The sequence below is a fragment of the Acanthaster planci genome, linkage group LG07 (assembly GCF_054643075.1).
Source record: "Acanthaster planci isolate LZ-2023a linkage group LG07, COTS_SCS, whole genome shotgun sequence".
Lineage (NCBI taxonomy): Eukaryota > Metazoa > Echinodermata > Asteroidea > Valvatida > Acanthasteridae > Acanthaster > Acanthaster planci.
Genome location: NC_141783.1, coordinates 18,623,669 through 18,649,286, shown reverse-complemented (window position 1 = coordinate 18,649,286; position 25,618 = coordinate 18,623,669). Strand labels below are relative to the sequence as shown.

The following is a 25,618-nucleotide window of genomic DNA, read 5'->3' as shown; positions in this document are numbered from 1 at the left end:
TGGTTTCAACGGTCAGTCTTTGCTAAACTGCTATTACCACATAAAAGAACAAAGTTTGATGTAATCAACCAAGACTTCCCCATGCAGTCATAATGAATATCGTGCCAGCTATTGGCCTTTTATTTTATACATAGTAATACTCTATGCACAGTAGTATTCCATACATAGTAGTATTCTATGCACAATAGTATTCCATGCAGAGTAGTATTCTATGCACAGTAGTATTCCATACATAGTAGTATTCTATGCACAGTAGTATTCCATACATAGTAGTATTCTATGCACAGTAGTATTCCATGCAGAGTAGTATTCTATGCACAGTAGTATTCCATACATAGTAGTGTTTTATGCACAGTAGTATTCCATACATAGTAGTATTCTATGCACAGTAGTATTCTACATAATTAATAATCATTACTTGTTTGAAACAGAGGTACAGTAGGCAGCATTGTTACCAATTTCAAGGAGCTACCATGTACATAAATCTCTCATGAAGCTGTTAAGTTCATAAATCTTCCTGTGCTTTATGTACATACAGCCAAGAGATTTTTTGCTTAGCAAAGCTACTGAAGATTACCTGCATGCACCATGACATAATTTATTCACACTCTCTGCCAAGTGGTTCTAGTACAATCTAGCCAGTTACCGAGAGACGGGTGTCCTCCCTGCCTGAAGAAGACGTAGAGGATGACGTCATATGCCAAGCCTTTCTGCATGTCGTCAGTACCAAGTGACTTCACTTCCAGTGACAATGCATTGTTAGGTGGAATTTCTACAAAATAATTATGATGCAGTGAGGGCACGCATGAAAGTTAACAGCTAAGTTCGCATAATCTTCCCCTTAAGTACCATCACTATGACTGAAATCTCTTTGTTTGTTTAGGACAAAGCGCTTGAACTTTTATACGAGGGCAGGTGTGACAAATCTCTTTTGTAAGTAGGTGAATTTCTGAAAAGAGCCAGGGGACTTAATGTTTTGGATAGACTACCCTTCTCGTTTTGACAAGAAGAGCATATTCTGTCCAAAACAACTGGCAGAGAATACACCTGTTTCACATGGTGCACCCATAAACTTATCCTGCTTATTTCACTACGAAAACCTTTCTGATCTTTCTCAACTCAAAAACTAGTGATACTCCTCTCACCAATTTGATGGACAACCATCTTGCCACCGACTGGTGCTGTCCGGTTGACATACACCTCTGCAGTTATTGACGACCCGTTAGTGATGAGGTGCTCCTCCTTCCGAACGATGCTGATCTCAATGGGGCTGGCGGTGTGCGCGACTTGCATGGGCGACTGATCCGTGTCATTGATCAGTGTGAGGGACACCACCATGGACTTGACTTGTTGCCCGCTAGTTGCTAAGACCTTGGTGCTGCGATCCCGCATGATAAACTCAGAAAGGAGAGATCGTTACACACATCCATTAAATACAAGCCAAGAAATACAGTTCCATCAATGTCAGTCAAAACAAGGTAACAAATGCATCCAAAGTTCTGACAGCTTTTTTGTTCGTATAATAACTTCTGCCAAGGAAACTAATATTTCATGTCGGTGCTTTTGACAATTTCGACATCTAAACATAAAGGCTTTCAAAAAGTTGAATTAACACTTCAAATTTACCGCATTCAAAAAAGTCCAATGCCCAGGCCCCATTTCATGGCCCTGCTTTAGCAGAGGAGCTATGCTTACTGTAGCATAAAATTTTGCAAACTGTTTCATGGCGTTGCTTGGCGTAGTTGTAATAACTCCTGAGTGTACACAGAGATTTCCACTGCTACATCAAAATTAAAAGTTCAGCAAATATTTCACGAGAGTTTAAGTTTACCTTTTGCTTTGCCTACTGCTAACAGTCTGCACGAAATACAAGGAGCCACTGTAGCATAAAAACTGGGTACTTAGCAGCACCTTGAAATTGGGCCTGGGCCTTTTTTAAATCAACTTTTGCTTACTCTATGATGATTCCAAAATTGCTCCGGGTTTTACATCTGCCAAAAAACAGATTTGCTCAGGTTGACTTACTTTTTGAGTAACTGCTGTATAGTTGTCGGTGTCTTGAAAGAGATCTTCATACAGTGGCAGGTTTACATAATTCCCGTCACCTGCGCTGAAATTTTCTGAAAGTGCAGAAGGGAACAATTTAATCTTCAACATAAAAAGATCCATCATTCATTCAAATCTGGAATTGCACTGATAAAACATGGTTGCAGGGCAAGAGGTGCAAAGCTGCTGGCTTCTTCATGGTGCGGCATTATTTGACTGTGTCCCTATTGACACAAAGCGGAGGGAAGAACCACTGCTAAACAATTTCTGGGACTGTACATAACAACTCTCCGTCCATGCACATTATTCCTTTGTAAATGTACATGCAGATGCTGTGGATAGTTGGCTAGCTAGCCAGCACCACCTTTTATCTCACGGACAGCCGTTGACGGCCGCCTTGACAAAGACTAAATTTCCCATCATGGTACTAACTGTTGCTGATCCAGAGCACAGGGGACTTGGCCAGGATCAGTGTGGACTTTGACGACTGCACCTCAATGTCGTTCTGCCCCAACACCATCTTGGCCGATATGGCAGAAGCCAGCCGGTCGACCACTTCCTCCGATCTCTGCATGTTGACGACACCCTGGCAAAATAACATCGAGGGCAATGGCATAACAGGTTGCTGATGTGGACTCAGACAACAAACCCAACAAGCATCAGGAACTTCAAACAAGATGGGCGTTAACCTTGTGTGCTAAAATTTTCATGCCATTTGTGTGATATTTGCGCATGTGAACCACTGAGGTCACGATCCTTGCCCCCATCTCAATCATCCAGGAGGCCGGATCGTACAGGTGTTAAATTGACTTGATGCCATTAGACCATTCAAAGTAGCCTACAACACAGTTATTTCTCAAAATCTGTTACTTTTATGAGCATTATAAACATTCAATTTGAAATCTGTTTCATTCTAAGAAATGAGTCACTGACCTATCTCGTACACATTTTTCTCCATTTTTAGATACATCCTACTCCCAAATTAACTACCTTGCTTTTACTTCTCATATTAATCCACTGGTCCTTTTTCAAACACTGATCATTCAGCCAATATGCCTATGAGCTCCACATAAAAACCTTTTCACAATAACCAGCAAGATGAACGAGAACTACTGGTATGCACTTGTTACACTGAGTGTTTTTTGCTCTTCGTCGGCACGTGCATGCTCAAACATTGTCCAAAGGCACGTGGGAAAATGCACGAGCTTCCTCCCATAAGAACTGAGCCCCACAACCAATGCAGTCATCTCTCCACCACTGAGCTTTCCGGATTTGCTAGGCAGTTAAAGTCAGTAAGCAGTGGGTGCAATGCCAAACATTGTTGAAGATGAAATTTGTTTGTAAAATTGAAAACTTAAACAAGACTTACCTTCAAGCAAGATTTGATAACATCTCAGAGCTAAGATAAATATAGAGAAACAGCTTCTGACTGACAGGAATAGGTGGTGCCCTCTCATGGAATACCAGAGTATTTAGGAGTGAAGGGAAATTAACATCACCCTGGTGTAAAAATTACATCTTGTGCATATGTGCGAATGAGAAGAATTTCAAGTTCCAAGTTCACTTACAGGGCCATTGGGTTCTTCCTCAACCTGTGTGGTGTGGGTAGCTTCTACAATGTTCTCTGGGACAAAATGGAAGCAATGAAAACACATTGAAGGCACAGGAACCAAGGATATCAAGACTGCAGCTGATAACACGTTTACACTCGCTGTTCTGCTTATCTTTTGATCGAGCTGAAACTAAAATATTCGAACTCAGTCTAGCAGTTACTATTTTGTACTTTTTTTGTATGCAAATACAGCACAAGATGACAATAATGATATCGGGTACATGATCCCTCCATCCTCCAAGTAAATTTATTTTTCAGGGACAATGCCAGTGTCTATTTCCTCAATAATTTATGGCAGGCAAATGTCTCTGCCAACGTAACACAGAAATAAGGCACAAGAACAGCAAAAGGCTACTCTTGTTAAACATATATCTAATAAGACAATGAAGAACAGAAATATGTGAACATGGACGTATACGGCCTGCCCCTTCCACATGAAGGTACTATCACTGAAAACAACTGGCTGCTGCTGAAGGGGCTACGGCTAGCCATCGAGTAAAAAAATACACAAATATGAAACAAACCACTGAGTGATAAAAAATCCCCCGCGGCTATCAAAACATCAAACACTACTTCCAATTATTCACTGAAACTTTATTCTACCCTCTTTAAAAGTAATGGACCAAATCTGAAACCAACTAAGGGCCATATTTTTGTAAATGTTGGCTGCCCATATTTAGCAGGCATGAGGATGGCTATACATGATATGAAACAGCACTGTCATCTTAAAAATGGTGGAGAGCCTTTACTTCAATCTCCAAACCAACCGTGTTTAGTTCTTGACACTACTGCCCCCTCCTATCCATGACCGGATATGACTATCTTTGACATTATCTTACCGACCACCTCCATGCACACTGCTGTAGCAGACTCTAACATCTCCACACTGATGGGATCGTTGGATTGCGAGTTGTTTTGTAGGACCTTGCTGTACCCCTCCATGGACCCTAGGAGACGGGTCTGTGTAACCGCCCGAAAAAAGGTGAGTTTGAAATTTACGTATTGTGCGGCATACGCAGATATGTGTGAACAACGAAATCGCAGCCATTACAGGACTCATAATAGACATTTGTCAGTTCTATCACCATGTTACAATAGCACATGTTGTATTGCTACCTAAGTTCAATGCACGGATTGACCTTCAACAGTAGAACCGCTTTCCAAGTAATGAGCCTCACTTAAGGAATGACTAGTTGAACCACAAGGCCCTTGGGGAGGAAAGCAGGGCTGGACCGGATGGGTCATGAGGCAGCCCACTGGCCTTATAAGGAAAAGTCAGTGTTCATTAATTTGACTAACCCTACCCTCAAATCCAAATGAACCAAACATATTCATGCACGCTGTATTAATATTCAAAGAATAGTAGCTAATACCTAATAAGGCAAGGAAACTTGTATGATGGATGAAAAATGGAATGTCCAGCAAATGTATAAAATCCCTATGAGTTTTGGCAATTGGGTAGAGAGAGCCGCACATCGAGCCAGCCGAATAAACCACATCAACTACAGTACAACTTTGTCTCAAGTCATCCTCTTGTGTCGATTCATATAACCTGTCGGGTTATAGTTCACACCAAAGACACTTCACAAAAGATACTTCACAAACTCTTTATGTGCATTTTGCTGTAACTGTGGGACATGTTTCAACACTTCTCAGCATGTCACAGAAAGTTTTACAACTTGCGGATGGCATTATTCTACAACTATCTTGTCCAAGAAGTGGTACTATTTTTGACCCAAAATACTGACTTTTTAATATGACAAGATGCCGAAACTAAAGTCTTTACAAATGTTGACCCTTGGTGGTCACTTGTCCAAGATTTATGCCTTTCCTTCCCCAATCACCACTGTTTAACACTCCAAGAAAATTATGTCGCAGGGAGCCCGGTGGTGGCAGACAGACACACGAGGGCTCCACACTAGCCCATCAGCATCCGTGGACAGTATCTGCTGTGATGTGCTTACATATCCACCCACTGCATCTGATGAAGTAGTTGTTGGTACTAAAACTTATGCAGTATCTAATGTTAAGTTAGTCAATAAAGTGCCACCTCATTGTTTCCTATGTTCACCCAGGTAATACGAGCAATTCACAAGAGTGCGCCTCCAAGAGTTTGCAATGCATTGGCCAATCACGATGCACAAAATCTGTCCATCCAATGCGCAATCTGGAAAGGGTTGACAGATTTCAAGCATTGTGATTGGCCAACGTATTGCAAACTCTTGGAGGTGCACTACTGTGAATTGCCCGCATTGTCAGGGATAATACTTATGTATTTCACACGTCATCCAGCATTATACTTAAGGCATGCTGCTGCAACTTTGTAAACAATTTTCAACATCTACATAATATAGATAAAAATGATAAAAAACAAATATGGCATCACTGCTACAATGTGACAATTGCCGATTGATCACAACGCTGTACAAGGCTGTAACAATGCCAAGTCTATACTGGCTGCCTACCCTAGCCTCCTGTGTAACCTCTTCAGGTATCTTGGTGACCGCTGCCATAGCAGACGACAGTTGCTGCACTCCTTCCACAGTACTGACTTGAGTGTCCGACAGCAATCCTGCCATGTTCTCTCGCATCTGGTAAAAATCCAGACGAAACAGATCAGAATCCGTTTGGAATCAGATTCCATAATGACCACTCGCCGTGTTTCCTCAACCACGCGCTGATGGGTCAGGCCTATTCCACAATGAACTTGTCCCAGGTGTATTCTTTTCAGAAAACATACAAACTTTATAATCAACAAGTAACCACAACCACAGGTAAAAGTTGGACTTTATAAATGCTGACCACTGGTGGTCATTTGTCCCAGATTTCTGTGACACTTCTTACTGCGTCACTACTTTTTAGAAACCCTGAGACAATGTCCCAGAGTGTGGTTTGCTACAACATCCTGGCCTGCCCTGTAAATGTACAAATGCAATGGGAATCCCACAAGCGACTTTAGATTCAATTACCGCCTCCATCCATCTGGGTGATGGGCACAAAAAATCACAGCTGGTTTACACATCATCCGACTTGATGTGGTTAATCAACAGTGTTGTAGTCGAGACCACTTTAGACATTAACAAGACCACACAAGACCAACACAAGACCTCTAGTCAGAATTCAAGTCACAAACTATTCAAACGAACTGCAACTAAAGTATTCCTTTGTCATTTTTCACACGGTTACTTGTGATGGTCTCGACTACAACATTGTTAATCAAGCATTAAATTGACAAATTCCAAATCTTCCACTTTACACAGACTTACTGAAGGAGATTTTATACAATAAGACCAAACAAATACATCACCTTGATCCTTTCTTGAGAAATGTCGGAGTCTACGTCCTCTGTACAAATAAAGGATAATAAATTTTCATCAGTTTTATTTGTACTGACAGAGACAAATATTTTCTTGCACGCAAGGGGCAAGGGCTCTGCACAACTATTCCATTGTAGAGCATTCTGCAGTCAATTTTTGAACTGCATGAATTTTGTCACATACATGAACAATGCATTCCATAGCAGGTTTCACACTGCAGTGCAGGCCACTTTCATGTTACCTACAACTTGTTTGGGCTGCCAAAATTTGCAGAAATATCCCCTTTTGGTTGGTTTTCGATGTTACCTCAAATTCATTCAGAGAGACATTTGTCCCATCCATTTTAAAGATGGTTGTATTTTCATTTAGTACTACGTGTATTATTATTTGGTGTTCCGATAGCTGTGTGGCATTTTTAACACATTGTGAGTTATACTTTTACTTTTGTATTGATGGCCAGCCATAGTTGTAGCAGCCAACTGCAAACCCTTTTCTGGTGCTTCTATATTATGCTATCAAATTTAGTAGAAACAAATGTTGTCTATCACCGCAATCAGTGTCACCTTTAGACAAATATTCAATTAAACAGTGGGCACTTAAAAGTCTTTTCGGACCTAATTTGAGGCTTCATTGTAAAACAAAATGCCTTCATTTTTGCTGTTTTGAATGAAAATACATCTGTGGATGTGTAAACCACGTTCTGAAAGGAATGTTTCATGGTAAAGTGGAACCCTTCAGCTTTTTAAGAAACTAACTTTCATAGAAAGGATTTGAAAAGTGTTAGGCCTATATTTTGCAGGTCTATGCCCTGACATGTTGTTCGAGCAACATTTTGTAGTTCTGTGATATCAGCTGCACAACCTTTAGCACATTTGATAAAAACTGATGGTGTTAATTTCCTTGTAAAATGATGTTACACTTTATTTACATGTGCACTTTCTTATAGCATCGAAGTGGGACGTGATCCACCAAGTTCCCATAGGAAAGCTTGCACATGTCAACAAACCGTAAGGCCAGTGTTTTCGGTCTATTAAGCTTAGACTTTTCAAAACTTTAAACCTTTATGACAAGAAAAAATCTTGGGCTTCAACTACAATAAGGAAAACACATCTCAGGAGAATGTACTTGGTTTTAACCCTTGGAGATGGCTAACTGCTTTTTAAATACCCGCCGACCTGTATTTGTACTCGATCTGTTGTTCACAGCTTCTGTGTTCAGGAAATCTGCTGTAGCAATGACAAGGTTGGCTGCCGATTCCTTCTTGGCATCCGCAAAGAGAGTCTCCATGCTGGTTTGAATACTTCTGAGTTCACTGGTAACATCCGTGCTAATGTTAGGTGGCTTAACCTTTAAAATGAATCGGGTTTTCACACTTATAATTGCTTCAATTAATTTACCGCGGCCTTGCTCTACATTACACACTGTAGGGCCAACAAAAACTTGGGGGTTACAAAAAAATTAGAGGGCCTACGGACAAACAGTGTACATGCATGTAACATATCCCATCAAATCCAACCCCTCCCTAATTTTGTTCAATCAATTTTTCTAACAAGAGAACAAATTTTTCTGCAAACTAAAATTACTATTTCACTATAAAACACAGATATAGCTGCACTCATAACATTTATGAGTGAAGTTTGCTGTTCTTAACCACGAGAAGCCACCTACGTAGTTTAGACTGGCTGACTTAACATGAACAAGCTTCACAATTTGCTTACCCCCAGCATGAAATGCAAGGCTGTAATGGTTACAAGCACTATGAAATTGGTACCCGTGCCTATGGCAAAGTAGGGTCCACAAAATGCTGGAGCCTAGAAACCTAGAGAAAATTCTATCCTGCCTATGGCAAAGTAGGGTCCACAAAATGCTGGAGCCTAGAAACCTAGAGAAACTCTATCCTGCCTTGACTCTGCGGCAGCCTTAAAAAACGCTTCAACATTTGCAACATAAGATTAGAAAACGGCCCGTGCAAGAGAAAGGGGATTCCATCCTTGGAAATAATTCGATTCTTGGAACTGATTTATTGGCAGTCATGAGCTGCACAAATAATGGGGCTTGCATTAACATTGTTTTGCTAAGCACTGTCAGAGCACACAGTAATATTGCCCAACAAATTTGCAAACATAAAAAAAGCTGTATAACCAAATCAATACACAGAATCTGTGAGAATTTGAAAGGTGCTAAATATTACAAATATTACTCCCTCCTGGTGTATAATCACAAATTAACTGTAGGCCTACATACCTTTACTTCCAGGTAGGTGGTCTCGAAACAGCCCCAGCTATCAGTTACGTCGATGGTGATCTGCACCGTGCAGTTGTTCTCCGGAAGGCCCTGATTTAGTTTGGTCGGCTGAACAAGTCGTGGTTTGGTGCCTTTTTTGAAAACAAATGCAATGTTCTTATAGACAGGCGTGCAACCCGGACTTTGACAAAACGTGGAAATTCTAATCTTCACAAGACCTTGCACTGTGTATTTCAATTTTCAATAACTTGAGTGTGAAGTAAAATCAGCTGATCCCAGGAAAGGTTGCATGCCTGTTTAGAGTGGGAAAAGCTCTAGTCTGTTGTCATTTGCACATAAATTTTTTTAAAATATCATCGGATTCTAAATTGAAAAAAAAATCTACTCCCACTGTTGTAGTACGGTCCAGACCCTCACAAGACCAGACATCAGACTGCAACACCAGTCACAAGACCAGTCACAAGACCAGTCACAAGTCACAGTGTGACTAAGGAAGGCGTTTGTTGCAGTTCATTTGAAGATCCTTTACCTTGAATTCAGACTGGAAGTCTAGCATTAGTCTTGTGATGGCCTCATGGGTTCTTATGATTGTCTTAAGAGGTCTCGACTACAACACCGTCTACTCCTGCCAGACATGTGCTAATGGACAAAACAGCTCACGAACTGGCGGAGTTAAAGAACCAGTGCTTACTTGCATGAAGAGTTCGCATAGAAGATGCACTGGTGCCGTTCACTTTGAATGTATAGGATAGAGGTAGGTCTTCAGGCACATCAACCCAGCCTTCACACCAGATGTCAAAATCTGTTGTGAGTACTTGGCCCTCTTTGGGAGTGACAGAGCAGGTACCGCTGCTGGGGCGATCGTTGACCAGTACTTCCTCCACAACTGATCCTGAGGAAGAGACGAGTAAGACAGACTATGCAAAAGCCAAGGGCGACCGCAGAACCAATTTGTTTTTAGTTTGGGTTTTTTTGGGGAGGGGGCCAAATCGGTTGTTTTTTGAGGGGGGGAAATAATTTTGAAATTTTTCATGCAGCCTTTTATGACTTTGCTAAGGATGAGGTCTTATTGGGGCCTTTTTACATGCCTCTGGAATGAAGGGAAATGAAACATGCTTATGGCTCCCCCCGGCCCTTATCGCTCTTCCCCATCCACTTTTGACAGAAGCTGACATTGCATAAAGCATTTTAATTTTCAAGTCAGCACTGACAACAAGAAATCCCTCGTTTTTTGCTTTACTGTTGTTGCTGTTGTCTCACTTGCATCTCTTGATTTCTTCCCATTTTTGAACTCAAGCACAGCACTTGGACACACAAGGCTGCTTCAGAGCATGTCACTACTTGTGTTAACACGAGTAGTACACTTCCAAGCTCAAAAAAATAAGCAAGAGTACAACTTAACGGTGAGTCTACTTTCATCAAGACTCTTACACCTTTCGGTTATTTAGTCAGCACAATGTGCCATATTGTTTTAGGATTACATGCACTTATTTATATTCAATTCAAGCAATCCAGTCCTGTTTCAAGGTTACCTGAATTGGAAAGATCTGGATTTCTGGACCCAATCAGCTTCAAGCGGTACCTCATCTTTTCTTTGAAGAAGCCTGGCTCAATGACAAAGTTGGCCCGGTCTGGGGGTGTCCTTGCAAATTCTATCCAACTGTCTTCGGGCTCCAAGTCCCACTGACCACTGCTCGACTGCGAATAGATTTCCCACCTAGAATAACATTTTTTTAGGGGGGAGAACAGTGTACTTTGTATTGACTTTACTCAACCTTGTTACCCTGACAAGTGAGCACAACTCCTGCAACCGTTATTTGTCAGAGTGATTCTGCAAGACTTTAGCCCGCTACATCTGGAGACCTGTCTAAGTAGAGGCCTACTTACAACCAATCTAACAAAAGCACATTTTCTTCATTTGAAGAGCTTACTTGTAGTACAGACTGAAGAAGTTGTTTCCACCAAAAGCCTCCTGCGACTCCAGTGAGTAACGATTGGAGGGGTTCAGTTTCTTCTTACAGTTCACCTTGCAACTTTACGAAGAGAATGACAAGGACATTTATCAAAAACTATTCCCTCTACAGTGATTTATTTCAATTCATGGACGTAACTAAAGGCCCTGTCCAAAATACATGTACCTGGCTGTGGTTCGAAATTATACACAAGTCCTTGGGAATTGGCTGCAGCCATTACCATAGACTTGTGCCATTTCAAGCCGCAGCTGAGTAATTTGGACAAAGCCCCAGTTTAAAACCATTTCTGGAAGTTAAAGATACTTTAATGCCTTCCCAATCCATTCCCAACATTGAGTGTGTCTTTCTTTCAAGTTTTTTCATGAATGCAATGGTAAAAGCAACTTCTTGCCCAACTGAAAAGGTCCAATTCATTTACCTACAGAGACCAATTCACTCACCCATTGGATCCAATTCACATATCAATTGGATCCAATTCACTTACCAATTCAATAACCATTTCCAAAACCTATTGCTTTTGCTTGGAATCAATTGGAATCCAATTGGGTACCTCACAACCTACACAACCTACCTCAAGTGGAGCAGATTGCAGTCCAGTCCATCACAAGTCCTTTCACAAGTCCCTTCACAAGACCGGTCATAAGTACACGTAACAGCGAACAGTGACAAAAGAATCACTTGTCCTAATTTACTTCAATAACTTGTGAACTGGCTTCAGACTGAATGACTTGTGATGGACTCAACTACGACACTGTTGTGGGCATCTCTGTAATGAAGAAATCTTGGCGAAATATTCATCTTTTAGGCACTGTGAACACTCTGTTGAGTTGATGGTTTCCATGACGGCTTCTCTTCCATTTTATACAATAACCCTAACCCCCAAATGCCCCTACAAGCCCCTGACAACTGTTTTGTGGAAAGGGAGTAACCTCGTGTTTGTACAACCAGCATTACTGGTACGGTTGGCACGAGTGTCAAACACTTTTGAAAGGGGAGCCTGAAGTCTGCAAAGGCCGTCAAAACGCCGGCCTCTGTGATGAAATAGATTAAGACAGTGCCTAAAAAGGTGGCCATGCATCCCCATCCCCACTAATTAACGGCCATGCATCTACAAGATGTAAAGAAACAGTGAAGCATTTATCCTATTCTTACAATGTTTGCAGTATCGGTGGTCTTCCCTCCTTGACATCCAGAATTTGTGTGTCTTCACCCACTCTGTTGCCTTTGATGACAGCAACTTTCAGCTCGTATTGCATATTATAGTACATCGGTACAGTGCTGAATGTGATCCTCCCCGTTGTGAAGCTCAGTTTTCCTGCCAGAACAGTTTTTATTCCATGCTTTATATATCATTCAAATCTCCCATTGAGTTCTTTTGAGAGCCTAATAGAGTCCACGCAGTGCAAGTAATCCAGACATTGTCTTTGTCTGAGGGTTTGAATGCAATTGTAGACATTGAACAAGAGGGCAAATATAGGTCCATGACTGGGCCTGTTGCATGTACAGTTGGAGATGGCAAAGAAGTGAGCCACTACGGAGTGAATTAGTCATACTACCATAACACAAGTAAAAATTGTGAACATTCAACCAATGCATGGGAAAAGGGGCCAGACTTCATGGGGGCTGAATTTCATGCGACTTCGAAAAGTGTTTTTATCAACCAGCCAGTGCTTTATCAAATATTTAAGACAACCACATGACAGGATCTCGACCAAAAGGAATGGCTAAACTGTCTCAGGCATTCATGAATGCCGATTTACTCCATTATCTCAGGCTGTTGAAAAGTCCCTCTACCATGTCTACCTTTCAGTTTTCCATCAATCATGACATAACAAATGTTATTAGCTTTAACCCCCTGCACACCACTGCAATTTTGCATACTTCAGGAGTTCATCCCGGAATGTTTCAAGCATACTTCATCTCTTTTATTTCACCAAAAGCTGTCACAGGCAACATGCGATACGCACTGTTTTGTATTAATGTTTCTTTCGAATGACTTACCACCAGGTTTTGGTATATTAGCCTCTTGGGACAAGCCAAAGCATCCTCCACGATCCACTATACCTTCCGCCAGAGCATCGCTTGCATCAATTTCATCATTTTTGTTGTCTAGGTCATCTTTTTTGAGGCTCTCATAGAATCTGTCCCAAACCTCAAAGGGTTCTATGTTATCAGTTGTGTTTCCAGTCCTAGTGCTGTAGTAAGACTTGCGGCGACACAGCCAAACAAATTTGAACTCGTTTGGATTGGGACTGCCACGGGGGACGTCGGGATCATATGTCAGCCGCTCCGCATCCAAGGTGATGGTGTTGTTGTGGCTGATAGTCCGCACTTCTCCACCGTAGATGTGGACTTCCAGAGGGGAGGGTTTCACCCGGATGTACGTGGAGTCGATGGCAAAAATCGGCGGGTATTCCTGGTACATGGTCACATTGAGCTCAAAGTGATACCAGCCATATCTCAAGGAGGCTGGTTTAATAGTCAAACTTCCAAGAGAGAAACCGGCTGTAACGACGTCATCGGGGAGATCATAGACTCGTCCCTCTGTCCTTGGGTTGTGCCCCAAGAAAGAAATGGACCAATCATACCAAGCCTTGTTGCTGCTTTTGCAGTTCAGTGAGACGTCCGAATCCACGGTGATTTGCGAAGAGGCTAGGTAAACACGGAAATATGTGTTTCTGGCACATTTGTAGAGAATGCCATCACACAAGTTGGATTCATTCACAGACACCTTTGGAACGAAGCAGTCAGGCTTGGCGACATACTGAGGCAGGATGAAAGTGGACTCTGACACAATGTTACTGCCTGTCACCGAGACTTTGTAATTACCATGGCGATCATAAATATTTGTCACGTTAAAATTTCCTAACCTGCTCTCTTCCCACATTCCAAGAAGGTCTAGTGGCTCAAAAATGAAAGGATACTGTGAATAACTGATTTCTGTCCGATAAGTTTCCCTGCAGACTGTCTCAGATCCAAAGAAAATAACTGGGGCTATTTGCGAGTCTTGGAAATCGACTCGGTAGCACGCATCCATCCCCAAGAGGGATGTCTGCACTTCAAAGTACATTGTCACATTGCTGGTTTTGTCGCCAATATCGAGGAGAGTCAGCATGACGTCCCTTACAGGGACTTGCACATGGATGGTTATGTTGGCCACCATGTGAGATATTGGGTTGGATACATTCAGAGTGATAGTGTATATCCCTGGGTCCCTGTACCAGTAGATCTCCCGGGGCTCATGCGTCACGCTGTACTGGCTTGGAGTTTCGCCAAAGTCCCAGGTGAAGGTGAGGTCGTTGCCAGACGCAAACGTGGCGATGAGGACAACTGCACGGTCAATCGGAATATACAATCCATCGGACTCAAAAGGCTCCTGGTCGAAAGTGGGATCACCTTTGCTGATATTGCCCCCGGGGAGATGGTTGTACTTGACGAATGTTTCCAGGTCAGAGATTACCTCATAAATCCAGAACTCGATTGCAAGATCCATAGAGCTTACTGGGTTGGCAATTCTGGCAGCCATGGTGAACTTCCCAGTTTTGTTGTATGTCATGGGAAAGCTGGCCACATGAACCGCTGTGTCTGTGTTCAATTCTGGTCTCCTCATGACTGTCGTCGCCAGGGCATAGACGGATGACTCCCCATCATCGAAAATTATACTTACGGTGGCATTATTTGGCAGGTTAATGCTCTTCTCAATGTACAACAAGAACTCTATGGTGAGAGTACCGCTTGGAGGAAGACTATTCAGGATTGGCATTTGCAAGAAAAACCCTTTCACCCTGTAGAACAATCTGACAAGCTCCCTGGCTGATGCTGTCCCTAAACTATTTATCGCATTCACCTGGATGTGAAGTTCACCAATAGCCCCATATACATGTGACACCTGTATTCCTCTCTTTTCGCTGAACTGCGAAGTTGATGTACCATCCCCAAAGTCAACTGTGAATGTAATTCGTGAGCCCCAGGACACACTTAGATTAAAGTGAAGCTCTTCATCCACGACAAGATCAAACCCATCAACGGGCACAATCTGCAAGTTTTCAATAAGTTCGTCAACTTCCACTGATAATCCAAATTCCACTTCACTAACAAGGTTGGAGACTTTGACATGGCCATTATACAAGCCATGCCCTGGTACTTGCAACATCTGAGTAATAGGGTAGAGACCAGTGTTTCCGGCATCTAAGGTTTGGTTTTCATAAAAACCATCTTGAAAGAAATATGCTGCTGTTGCATCTGTTGGTGGCAAGCCACTGCTCCCATCACGGATATCAAATATGAAAATGATCTTAAAGGCACCCCCTTCCTCAATGCCAATGACATCTCCATAAATGGGCTTGTCCAGCGACAAGAATGTCACTGGGTTCTGCACCCTGACTTCCGCACTGTAACTGGCACTGCTGACGAGATTCTGAACGTGCACCTCACTGATGTACCTCCCAGGATTGGAAAAGACATGGCTGACGTTGCGCTTGTCACTGCCCCCAAAAGGAAAACAAGAGGAAAGCCCAGTCTTTGGACTGCTACCGTCTCCAAAGTCAACTCTGTAGTTGACATTGGACCCTTGTGTGAGGCCAAAAGCAATGTTGAGACTGAATCCAGTGGGAATGGTATAAGCTGGGGAGAATTCTACACTCAGATTCCTGCTGTCAAATGGAACCTCAATTGTGATACTTCTCACCACTGCAGCTGGTCCACTGATGTCATTGTAAGCCGACAATTCAATGCTGTATTCACCGTCTTCAAAGTATTCTGTTTGATAACCCAGCATGCATTTGCCAGCGAGGTAGGTAGTGATGCAGGTGCCACGTATCACATGACCATCAATAGTCAAATCTACTACGATGTCACTACCACTCATGAATTCATACACCAGGAAGATGTCGTCGCCAAATGTCTGCGATGGGACATCAAGAACGTTGAACTCAGTAATCACAGACTGGATGATGAGACTTGTGAAAATACGCATGTTGCTCACAAGGTTGAAAATGTGGAGAGAAACGCTGAGATTACCATGACCATCTGGGTAGAAGGTGGTCACACCCATCAAAGCTGTGGGTCAGAATGATGTAATTGTGGGACTTTTACATTTATTACAAAACAATTTGCAATAGGTTTTAAAAAAAAATCAGGTATGATGGGCACGGGGAAAAACAGTGGTATATAGAATGGGAAGGATTTTTACCTAATTTAAAAGAAACACACTTCCATAATCAAATTTAAAGTCCCCTAAATCTGCACGAAAATCACATCAGTAGCTGCAATAACAAGATATGACTTTGTTGAAGAATAACGAAATTGTTTTGAAATTCCAACCATGAAATACACATGGCGCTAATGACAGTGTCTTTTTGAAATACAAAATCGAAGTTCATGGTTTATTCATAGCTTAATCATTCTGTAGTGAATTTTGGGCCAATTATGATGTATTACAGAATCTCATTTTCCTGCAGGTTTAATGCTAACAAATTCCGCTTTTTCGATTCCAAACTGGGCAAGAGGAAAGTTTCCGTATGTTGCATAAGCTAATAACAACACAAGACTATTCGCAAAACGTTAGCTTAAACAAGATCTACATTTTTCAAAATACTTCCTGGTCCAATAGTCAACGGAAGGACGAAAATATGAAGATCTGTGCAGACATTTGATTTAAACCTCCATTGTGTTTTTCATCAAAAGCAAAAGATGCTCATGCTTATAAAAAAAATTAACAGCTACATACCATTTTCTGACATCTCAATTCTGAAGTTAGAGAGTGCCCAGTCTGAGGTAGGCAGTGAAGGAACGTATACCCCACTGCCCCCAAATGTCAAGTTGGTGAGGGATCCTCCAAGGTTCCAGTCAAATTCAAACACATATTGAACATCCGTTCCTTCGAAAACAAATAACAGAAGACTGTGACAACTGAATGAATATTATTCGGAACTGTATTCTCTGGTAATGAGGTGGCTTTCTTATCACTCCCACCTGAAAAAGTTTCAGCCAAGATTCTGATGATAACGATGATTCCAATTTTAAAAGAAAAGTATTCTACTTTCCTTTAAAGTGTGTAGATTAAATTTTGCCCAACAGCGTTCACCCAATGTAGACCCTAAAAAACAATCAATGAATGAATACAGAAAGTGCTAGATGCATATCACTGAAGAGTTAGACTGGTTCACTTATTACAGCATACACAAAGCAGAATGCCTTGTCTTTTACACCTATTAAATATGTCAGGTGCATTTCATTTCTCTAAGCACTGTCAACTTCTGAGCATGATTTTCCATTGGTCACTACAAACAGACTTCAAATGCTGCAAATGTTTGTATAGAGTGGAGTGGAGCCCCTGTTGAGCCCAATCGGCATGAAAGCAAACATGAATGCAAATATGTGATGTCCGAACACAATATTTGTACTGCGATTCCCGGACGTTAACACCATTTCCACTTAGGCAAATTTGACTGCAAACGCTTCGTGTCAAATTAGCTTCTTTTTGTGTTAGCCTGAAGACTGACAGTAATGGTACAACACCCAACTCAACTGTGCAGAATTTTTTCGAATATCTTGATTTGTTGATCACCAAATTCAGTAAAAGTAAGTCACTAATCACAGTGAGAATGAGTAGGAAATCTCAACACCTGAGCACAAATTCAAAAGAAACAGCCAACTATGATCTTCACAGAGATCACAGAAGAGAAACTAATGTTTTACCATTGTCAGCACGCCACTCGAGAACTGCCTCACTACTGAGTGGGATTGGATTTCCAAGTCCTGGAGTGGTCCAGTTGAGGCCAAGGATTCTCTCCTGAACTATAATGAGTTTCTGTAGAGAAGTACACAACAAATTTTCTCATCAAATTAAGGAACAGTTGCTCACTGTCGTTAATGAAAATTGTTACTCGTTTGTTCAGCGCTTATTTTTCGTTTCAACAAATTCATCATAACTTAGATCCATAGCTGAATAACAGTCAGTCATAAGTATGATGGGTTCTCAAAATGATTTCATTAAACACTTCATGAATGTGAGATAACGGGACACATCCCTTTGAAGTAACCAACAACTTATATATTTGATCCCTGGATATTTAACTTCTTTCTGCTATTTGGTTTTTATGTCATAATAAATGTATTGGTTTTGAATCACCTTAATTTTACAATACAGTACACTGCATTTGAAAGATTAACACTGTGAATCGGAGTGAAAAACTTGAAAAGAATTCACTCTCACAGTTACATTTGTATTCCACAAGGCATGAAAATAATCTCCCATTTGCTTAAAGTTACAGCTACGGTAAACTGTCATGACAGATGCAAAGCATTCAATCAATAACGGGTTTGTTTCTAACAATCATTTGCAGCATCTGTCCTTAGTTAATGCTTTCCATAACAAATTTTAGATCAATCCTAGTTCTTTGTGAAAAGAGCCGAGCTCCTCTGGCAATCCCCAAGCACATATTACGTACTGTCTCAGACTCGGAGTTGTAATAGTTGATAACCCTGACAGTGACGTTGTAAATGCCGGCAATCTTCCACTGGTAAATAGTTGAGTTCTCGGTGGTGTTGTAGATCGTCCCATCGCCCATGCTCCATTCTACAGCGACTGCCTTGCCATCATAATCAACTTCCAAGCCAACAGTCTCATACGTCTCAGCTTTGAAGGAAAGAAAGGAATAATGAAAGTACATGCAGCTGGAACATTTTAGTACTGTGAGAAACACTACTCGAACAGCAATTGAAAGATAGTCCAACTGCTCCTGTATGGTAAAGTCTCGCAAATACAGAAAGTAGTGGTGGTTCTACCATGTGACACTTGGACTTAAAGCTCAAAAAATGAAAATGAAATGTGAAAAAAACCCACAAACTGGTTCAAACGTTCCAATACCATCCAGCCACGATTCAAATTTTGGTATTCTGGTGCCTGGGGTGCAATTTGTGATGAAAACTCAACTTTTTTTCAGAACCGAAAGAAAGGGAGCTGTAAAATGCAATGAAGAATGCCCATAAATGCTACCTATTACCAGATCACAGTCGGGCGAGTGACAGACCTCACATATGCGGCAACTGAAGTGCAATTTCTTTTCCCTTTGTTTCAAGAGCATAGTCACATTTTTTAATGAAGGGTCGAAGCCAGTTCATACTTCAAGAGAATTTCAAGTCACAAAACATTTACACCGATATTCGCTTGAGTTGAATGTGTCAAATTTTTGCGAGTTTGCTACACAAATAGTTCATCTGATATCACACATTACACAAGTATGAATCAGCCTTCAAGTACGTTAAAAACTACATGTATGAAATACCCTGCTTAACCCCTATGGGAGAAAGTGATGCAAAATATCTGCACATGTGCACCAAGGTAATAAAATTCACATTTTACAAAACAATGCCAATATGTGCAAGTATTTGTTCTTGAGTCCTTACCTATTCCGGTGACTGTGAGCGTCACGTTATCGATCACATTTGAAACACGGATAGATGTGGCCAATGTTTTACTGCTCACAGCATTCTTGGCTGACAGTGCGATGTTACGGGGTCCTAACGTGCTATTCTTGGCGTACATTCCTTTAACGTGGAGCACTGACGGCTGCACTGCAACTGCACGGTAGAGATACTGTCTGGTACTAGGGGAGGGATTGGGAGACACAGAAATTGCTCCACTGTCCTGAAAGTAAATGTCACCATCAGTGGCAACTTGAGGTTGAATGTGATGAATCACACTGATTCCCCGAGACAGGAAACCGACCAGGTCTCCTGCTTGTAGCTCCAACCTCTCTTCTTCCAACAACGGAATGAACTGCATGCCCGGTTCGTCGGTTGTAAAATTGAACCTGGACACCTCGGTGTAAGTTAAGACCTCAGGCTGAGAGGCATCGGGATCGATGATAACATTGGTGCCAGTGTCAAAGCAGGAACGCTTTGTGAAGCTGAATGTCTCCCCCGCAATGCACTTGTGCTGTCTGAGACTGGGTTGCTGCAGGCACTGTGCCAATGCATCGATGTAGCCGAGGGTTCGAGGGCAAAACTGTTGGCCTGGTACTGGCTGAGGCCTGTAAACCTGGTAAGGAGAAACACCTTGATTGGATTCATATCACTGCGGGTTAAGGGATCATTTACACATGAGCAGTGACAGAATTCAACATTTTACAAAATACCAAAAAGATGGTTTAATAAGGGACTCTTTACAATGAGCACAGACGTAAGATGCAAGATATAAACATACAAGTTACCATGAACGTGATCAATCCTGGGGTTTTCACCACAACCTCCCAACCAACTAGTATGGCATCCTCTGTCATCCTGCCCACAAACTTAATGAAAACGCCCTGAACATCTGGCTCTGGTGGTTGGGTAGTCTGGTCTAGACTGGGGCCCACCATCCAAACAGTCGCATCTGTTATGAAAGAAAGAGACTAGTTAACTGGTGGATAAAAAGTCCATTTGGAGCCAATATGGCTCATCAGGTCGTTATTCTCCTCCCATTTCACTGCACGAAACAACTGAGAATGTTTCTTTTTCCTCTTGCATCGGATGCCAGTCCCAACCCTGTTGTTCCCACTCAATGTCATTATGTGGGTATCTATATCCCTGGGTGAGAGGCAAGTAGGGGTGAAGTGACTCGTTCAAGGTCACAAATTATGAACGGCAGCTGCATCCAAACTCCTGACCATCTAGTCATGAGGCCCAAACCTTAACCACTATAGGCAACACTCTTCCCTACAGTTAACATGTACCAAACTGGTCTGGGTTTCCAACTAGAAAAGAAGGAGGCATGGACTAAAGCATGAGAGACTACACAAACTCAACCACTGCCGTCTTACATGTATTTTATTCACAGGCCTTCAGATCATACCGAGTATAAAGTGTTTATAAACATACGATGGTGAAGGGCAAAATGCCGAATATAAAAAGGAATAAACTGAGAGTACTGCTTCTCATTGGGTTACATATGACTAACCGGCCAGTGTCAAGTTGAAGCTGTGGATTCCTTCGATGTCCACAGAGACTTCAGTTCCAGTTCCATAGATGGCAAATTCGCAGTCGAACACCTCTCCCTGCAGCACAACAACTGGACAGAGTCTCTTGATACCAATGATGGGGAGATGGACCTTCAGGTATGATGAGGCTGGGTAGGGGGCTTTCGCAACATCAAGTACAGTGGCTGTCATATGAACCAGACCTGGAGATCTGGAAGGAGTAAAGATCAAAATAATATAATATAATATAATTCTTAATATAACTCTGACTTCTGAGCATTCTTGTTGGGAGACCTAATTCCTGAAAATCTTAACAGCGCATAAACCAATAAATCTTATTCTTTATGCTAAAACTTTCTAGAAGTATTAAAAACCATTGTTGACAGGTGACTGAATTCTATTCTTTATCCTGCAAAATTCTCTGAAGACTCTTGTGGATTTTGAAAGATCTAGGCTGGTTTAACTGTAGTTGCCAAACCTAAAGTTTGACATATCCATTTGAAAACTTGCATCCTGCCAATTAGTTTGGTTACACTGCTTAAAAACTAAAATAGTTTGATGCATGTATCTGGACGGACATCCCTTCTGTTGCAAGTAATCCATCCATGAAAAACCGGACAACAGACGTGCAGATGAACACACAACGTCACTGACCAACCAAATTCAAACTTCCTGGCCACTATGCCACTATTTCATGCAACTTGAAGAGAAAAGCCATCCAATCAAGGCCTTCACTCCCATGGACATTTTTTTATAATCGAGACAGTTTCTTACGCATGAGACAACATATTTTGAGAACAACCCCTTAGGGTGTATGTAAAATCATATTGAAATTGGAGGATTTAGGACTGTTAGGGTTAACAATTACTTTCCTGAAGATGAAGACCGTACACTGTCTGATGTATGTCTACATTGAAGGCCTTCTCTCACTGCCCAATTGTTCATCTTAATTAAAGTAGGCCTACGTAATTCAAATGTGTATACAAGCAACCACACATTCTTCCATTACACTACTTTGCCAATCCAACTTTTTTTGTCATTAACAGGAATTCATCCACATAAATAGTACACTGGGACTTACAGAAACTGGTGACAAAATACAGGATCGTTGAAAGTCTCAGTGTACCCATCGCCAAACTCTACCACAACGGATGCTAGTCCCGATCCTTCAACCTCCAGAACGAAGAATGAATCGCTGAAGGCTGTCACATCCGTAGGAAAAATCACTGTCAAAATCAGATTCCGCAGGAGGGAAAAAAAGGAAAGCTCATCAAATCACCAAAGATGCAGCACTCTGAGTAAAGTACCTGTGGTAAGATTACATTGCAGTTGTTACATTTCCTACATTGAATTGTACGAAGCAGTCACAATATAGAGTTTCAATGGGACTGGCTTGCTTTAGAACAGATTATGTAAAATACACTCTACGGTGAAAAAATTCACAAACGGTGACCTCATGTCCAACAAGCTTACAACGGAGCAGCACAGAAAATCTTTAAAAAATGAACAAAACAATTCCCATTACTCAGGACCAAATGAGTTATTGATTTACAAATTTGTTCGCTTGTTGACTGAGAACAGGATGAAAAAAATCCTTATTGTTGGGGGCATGGAACAACCAACCAACCAACAGTTCAGAATGTCAAACCAGGAGACGGTTTCCATGACAACTCCTTAAACCAATAACCCAATCAATACAGGAGTAGCAAGAGCTGGGCTGCCTTTGATTATACATTTATGATATTAACCTTTTGAATTATTAAGGACTATGGGTTTGCCCTTGACATTCAAAGATAAAGCTATCTGTCGGGTAGAAAAACTGATTTTCTTATAAACGGATGCCCCAAAATTCCCTAGTTAAACTTATCCTAATATCCTATAAAATACAAGTACAGACATAATAATGGGCCGAGTGATCCCCATATATGCCAGTTCCAAAGTTCTTAATATTGTATGGCCCTTGTATATGATCAGGAGTATAAAATGAATGGATCCTTGTATGGCAAAATATGATCTACACCGCCATTCCTTAAAAGTAGGCAGACTCTATGCTGTAATGCAGTATTTAGCTTGCAATGCCTGCTTGGGTGCAGGCTCATCAGGTGCACGTGCCTGCCGCGGTGCCTGCGCTTAAGCGCTTGTGCATTAATGTGCATTGCGCAGGCGTATCGCTGGCTCAAATAGCGCCTATGCAATTACAACGTTTTACGTGTATTCTTGCACCCGCTTTGCGGTGCTATACGATCTTTGGTTCTAACTAGGACCCATTCTAAGGCATTTTGAATAACTCATATACAGTAACTCACCTGAGTTATACACCCCTCCAGAAATTTTCACAGATGAAATGCTGACTGGCGGCACTTCATAAATGGAATTGTGGGTATCGCTCCCGCACAGTCTGGTTTGGTCCCCGGGGCATGCCAAGGTGCACTGTGCTGTCTCATTGTTTCCATAATGACCGTAGGAATCACCGCAGAAACACAGTCGACTTAATCGGAGCCCTGCATACCTGCCAGAAAAACAACATAAACATGTCGTTCACTACGAATACAAGACGTGGTCTCACACACAGTGCCAATTCAAAACGAATCATACTGTAGTGCCAGCGGGTCCGGCCGGTGGGGGCGCCAGCTTGGACCCGCATTGAGTTGGCTGGCTGCCCGCGCTGGTATGCGAACGGCCCGCGGTTTTCCCGCCTCGCGCCTGCGCAGTCCCTGCCGACAGGCGCCATGTTTAGAGCTTGTCGGAAGAGCACATTGTGGTGTACGCGACAGCAACAAAACAGAGATTTCGTGACCAGAACAGTGAGTTGCACCTGAGTGTCGTTCTTCACAGCGTCAAACCCTGTTCAGCGGGACACGCTACAACTGGTGGCAGCGGCGAGACGCTGGATAGCTGTAAAAAGACAGGTGAACTCTTCGCCTTTTCTGTGTCATGGAATTGGTGGATGATTTTGGTCGGGTGCCGGACTCGCTAGACAGCGGCATTACAGGCCAGTGCGGGGCCCCGTGGTCGGGGGCCCAGACTGCGAAGGCGACGTGGAACTCACCTGGGTTGGCGGGCGAGCTGGAGTCGTTCCTTGCTGAGAATCTGGAACAGTTATCCAGGAGCGGGAGGCGGAAATTCGAGGGTATCGAGTTCATCGAGTGCGCGGCGTGGAAGGATCTTGGGTTAGGTCCCCTGGAGAATGCAGCCAGGTCTGCGCAGTCCCCGGGCAACTTCCCCCTCCCAAAGTCGATGGGGCGAGAAAGGTGCAGTTCCGTTTGGAGCACGACCATTTCGCCCCGGTCGCTGGGGAGGGGGAGGGGCATCGCCACGCGACATCCTCCCAACCCCTCACTAGTACACCCATCGCCGGCGTCCGTGGGGCACCCTCTGGCGGCGGGGATGCACTGGAATAGGCGTTCCAGTCGGAGCGCCCTCAGGGTGGGTCCGCGGCTGGGGGGTCCTGGCGGGGGCCGGTTGGAAGTTCATTCATGTCGTGTGGTAGCGTCGGGGCGCCCTCTCGCGGTACCGTCGTGACCGAGAGAATGTTCCTCTCGGACACGGCCGGGCGGCTGCCGCGGGGTTGGAGCCTCGGTGCGAGATAGCTGAAGCTTGTAATCCTAGCCATAGTATGGTGGCGCCCTCTTGCGGCGCTGCGGTGGCTCAGGAAGCGTCCGTCTCGGAGCGTGGCCGGGCCGTGGCAGCGGCCGCGGGGGCGGGAGCTAGCGGACCCGTGACAAGTTTTGGGGCGCCGGGGACGTGGCTGGTGTGGCGTACCGCCTGGAGCGCTGCGAAGCCGCGGCCACGGTCGTCGGGAGGGGGAATCGAGACGGGCTAGCTGGAGTTTGTAAGATAAATAGTGAGATGCGGCGCCCCCACGCGGCGAAACTGCGACGGGTGTCACGATTGAGGCGGATCCCCACTCGGGGATCTGCACGTGTCTGTATGAGGCAGATCCCCCTCGGATCCGCGTACAAACTCACAAGGCGGACCCCCACTCGGGGATCAGCACGTGTCTGTGTGAGGCGGATCCCCCTTGGATCCGTGCACAGACACGCGAAGCGGATCCCCCTTGGATCCGCGCACAAACTAACGAGGCGGATCCCTATTCGGCGATCTGCACGTGTCTGTGTGAGGTGGATCCCCCTCGGATCCACACACAGACATACGAGGCGGATCCCCGTGCGGGGGGAGCTGATCAGAGGGACCGAAGACCGGTGCTTCCTCCAGGACCGGTACGACGAAAGCTTGTCCTGGGCGGATTACCTCACGCACTTCGAGAGTGTGGCCACCGTCAATGGATGGAGCAAGGCCGAGAAGGCGGAGTACTTGGCCTCCCATCTGCGTGGACTGGCCCAGGAGGCATTCACTGACTTGTCGCCGGAGGCCCGGAGGGACTACGTGAGCGTCCTTGAGCACTTCGAGCGGTGGTTTGGAGTTGCTTCGCAGGTGCCGTTCCATCGGGCTCAACTTTCCATG

At 43.3% G+C, this 25,618-nt stretch overlaps 1 protein-coding gene across 1 annotated transcript in view; it reads right to left on the bottom strand.

The window, feature by feature from the left end:
• LOC110980349 (polycystin family receptor for egg jelly-like) overlaps positions 1–25,618 on the bottom strand; it is a 48,993-nt gene that overhangs the window by 16,812 nt on the left and 6,563 nt on the right. Inside the window, exons 2-22 of the mRNA XM_087139274.1 lie at positions 23,461–23,663; positions 22,236–22,380; positions 21,136–21,365; positions 20,408–20,571; positions 19,602–20,235; positions 18,644–18,831; positions 17,892–18,003; positions 16,921–17,070; positions 13,194–16,250; positions 12,345–12,507; positions 11,151–11,252; positions 10,752–10,936; positions 9,911–10,111; positions 9,220–9,350; positions 8,143–8,322; positions 4,498–4,618; positions 3,615–3,670; positions 2,479–2,632; positions 2,026–2,120; positions 1,146–1,398; positions 647–772 (exon numbers count right to left, since the gene is read on the bottom strand). Of these exons, the coding sequence (XP_086995400.1) occupies positions 647–772; positions 1,146–1,398; positions 2,026–2,120; positions 2,479–2,632; positions 3,615–3,670; positions 4,498–4,618; positions 8,143–8,322; positions 9,220–9,350; positions 9,911–10,111; positions 10,752–10,936; positions 11,151–11,252; positions 12,345–12,507; positions 13,194–16,250; positions 16,921–17,070; positions 17,892–18,003; positions 18,644–18,831; positions 19,602–20,235; positions 20,408–20,571; positions 21,136–21,365; positions 22,236–22,380; positions 23,461–23,663 (6,650 nt within the window). The remainder of the gene's footprint in view (positions 1–646; positions 773–1,145; positions 1,399–2,025; positions 2,121–2,478; positions 2,633–3,614; positions 3,671–4,497; positions 4,619–8,142; positions 8,323–9,219; positions 9,351–9,910; positions 10,112–10,751; positions 10,937–11,150; positions 11,253–12,344; positions 12,508–13,193; positions 16,251–16,920; positions 17,071–17,891; positions 18,004–18,643; positions 18,832–19,601; positions 20,236–20,407; positions 20,572–21,135; positions 21,366–22,235; positions 22,381–23,460; positions 23,664–25,618) is intronic.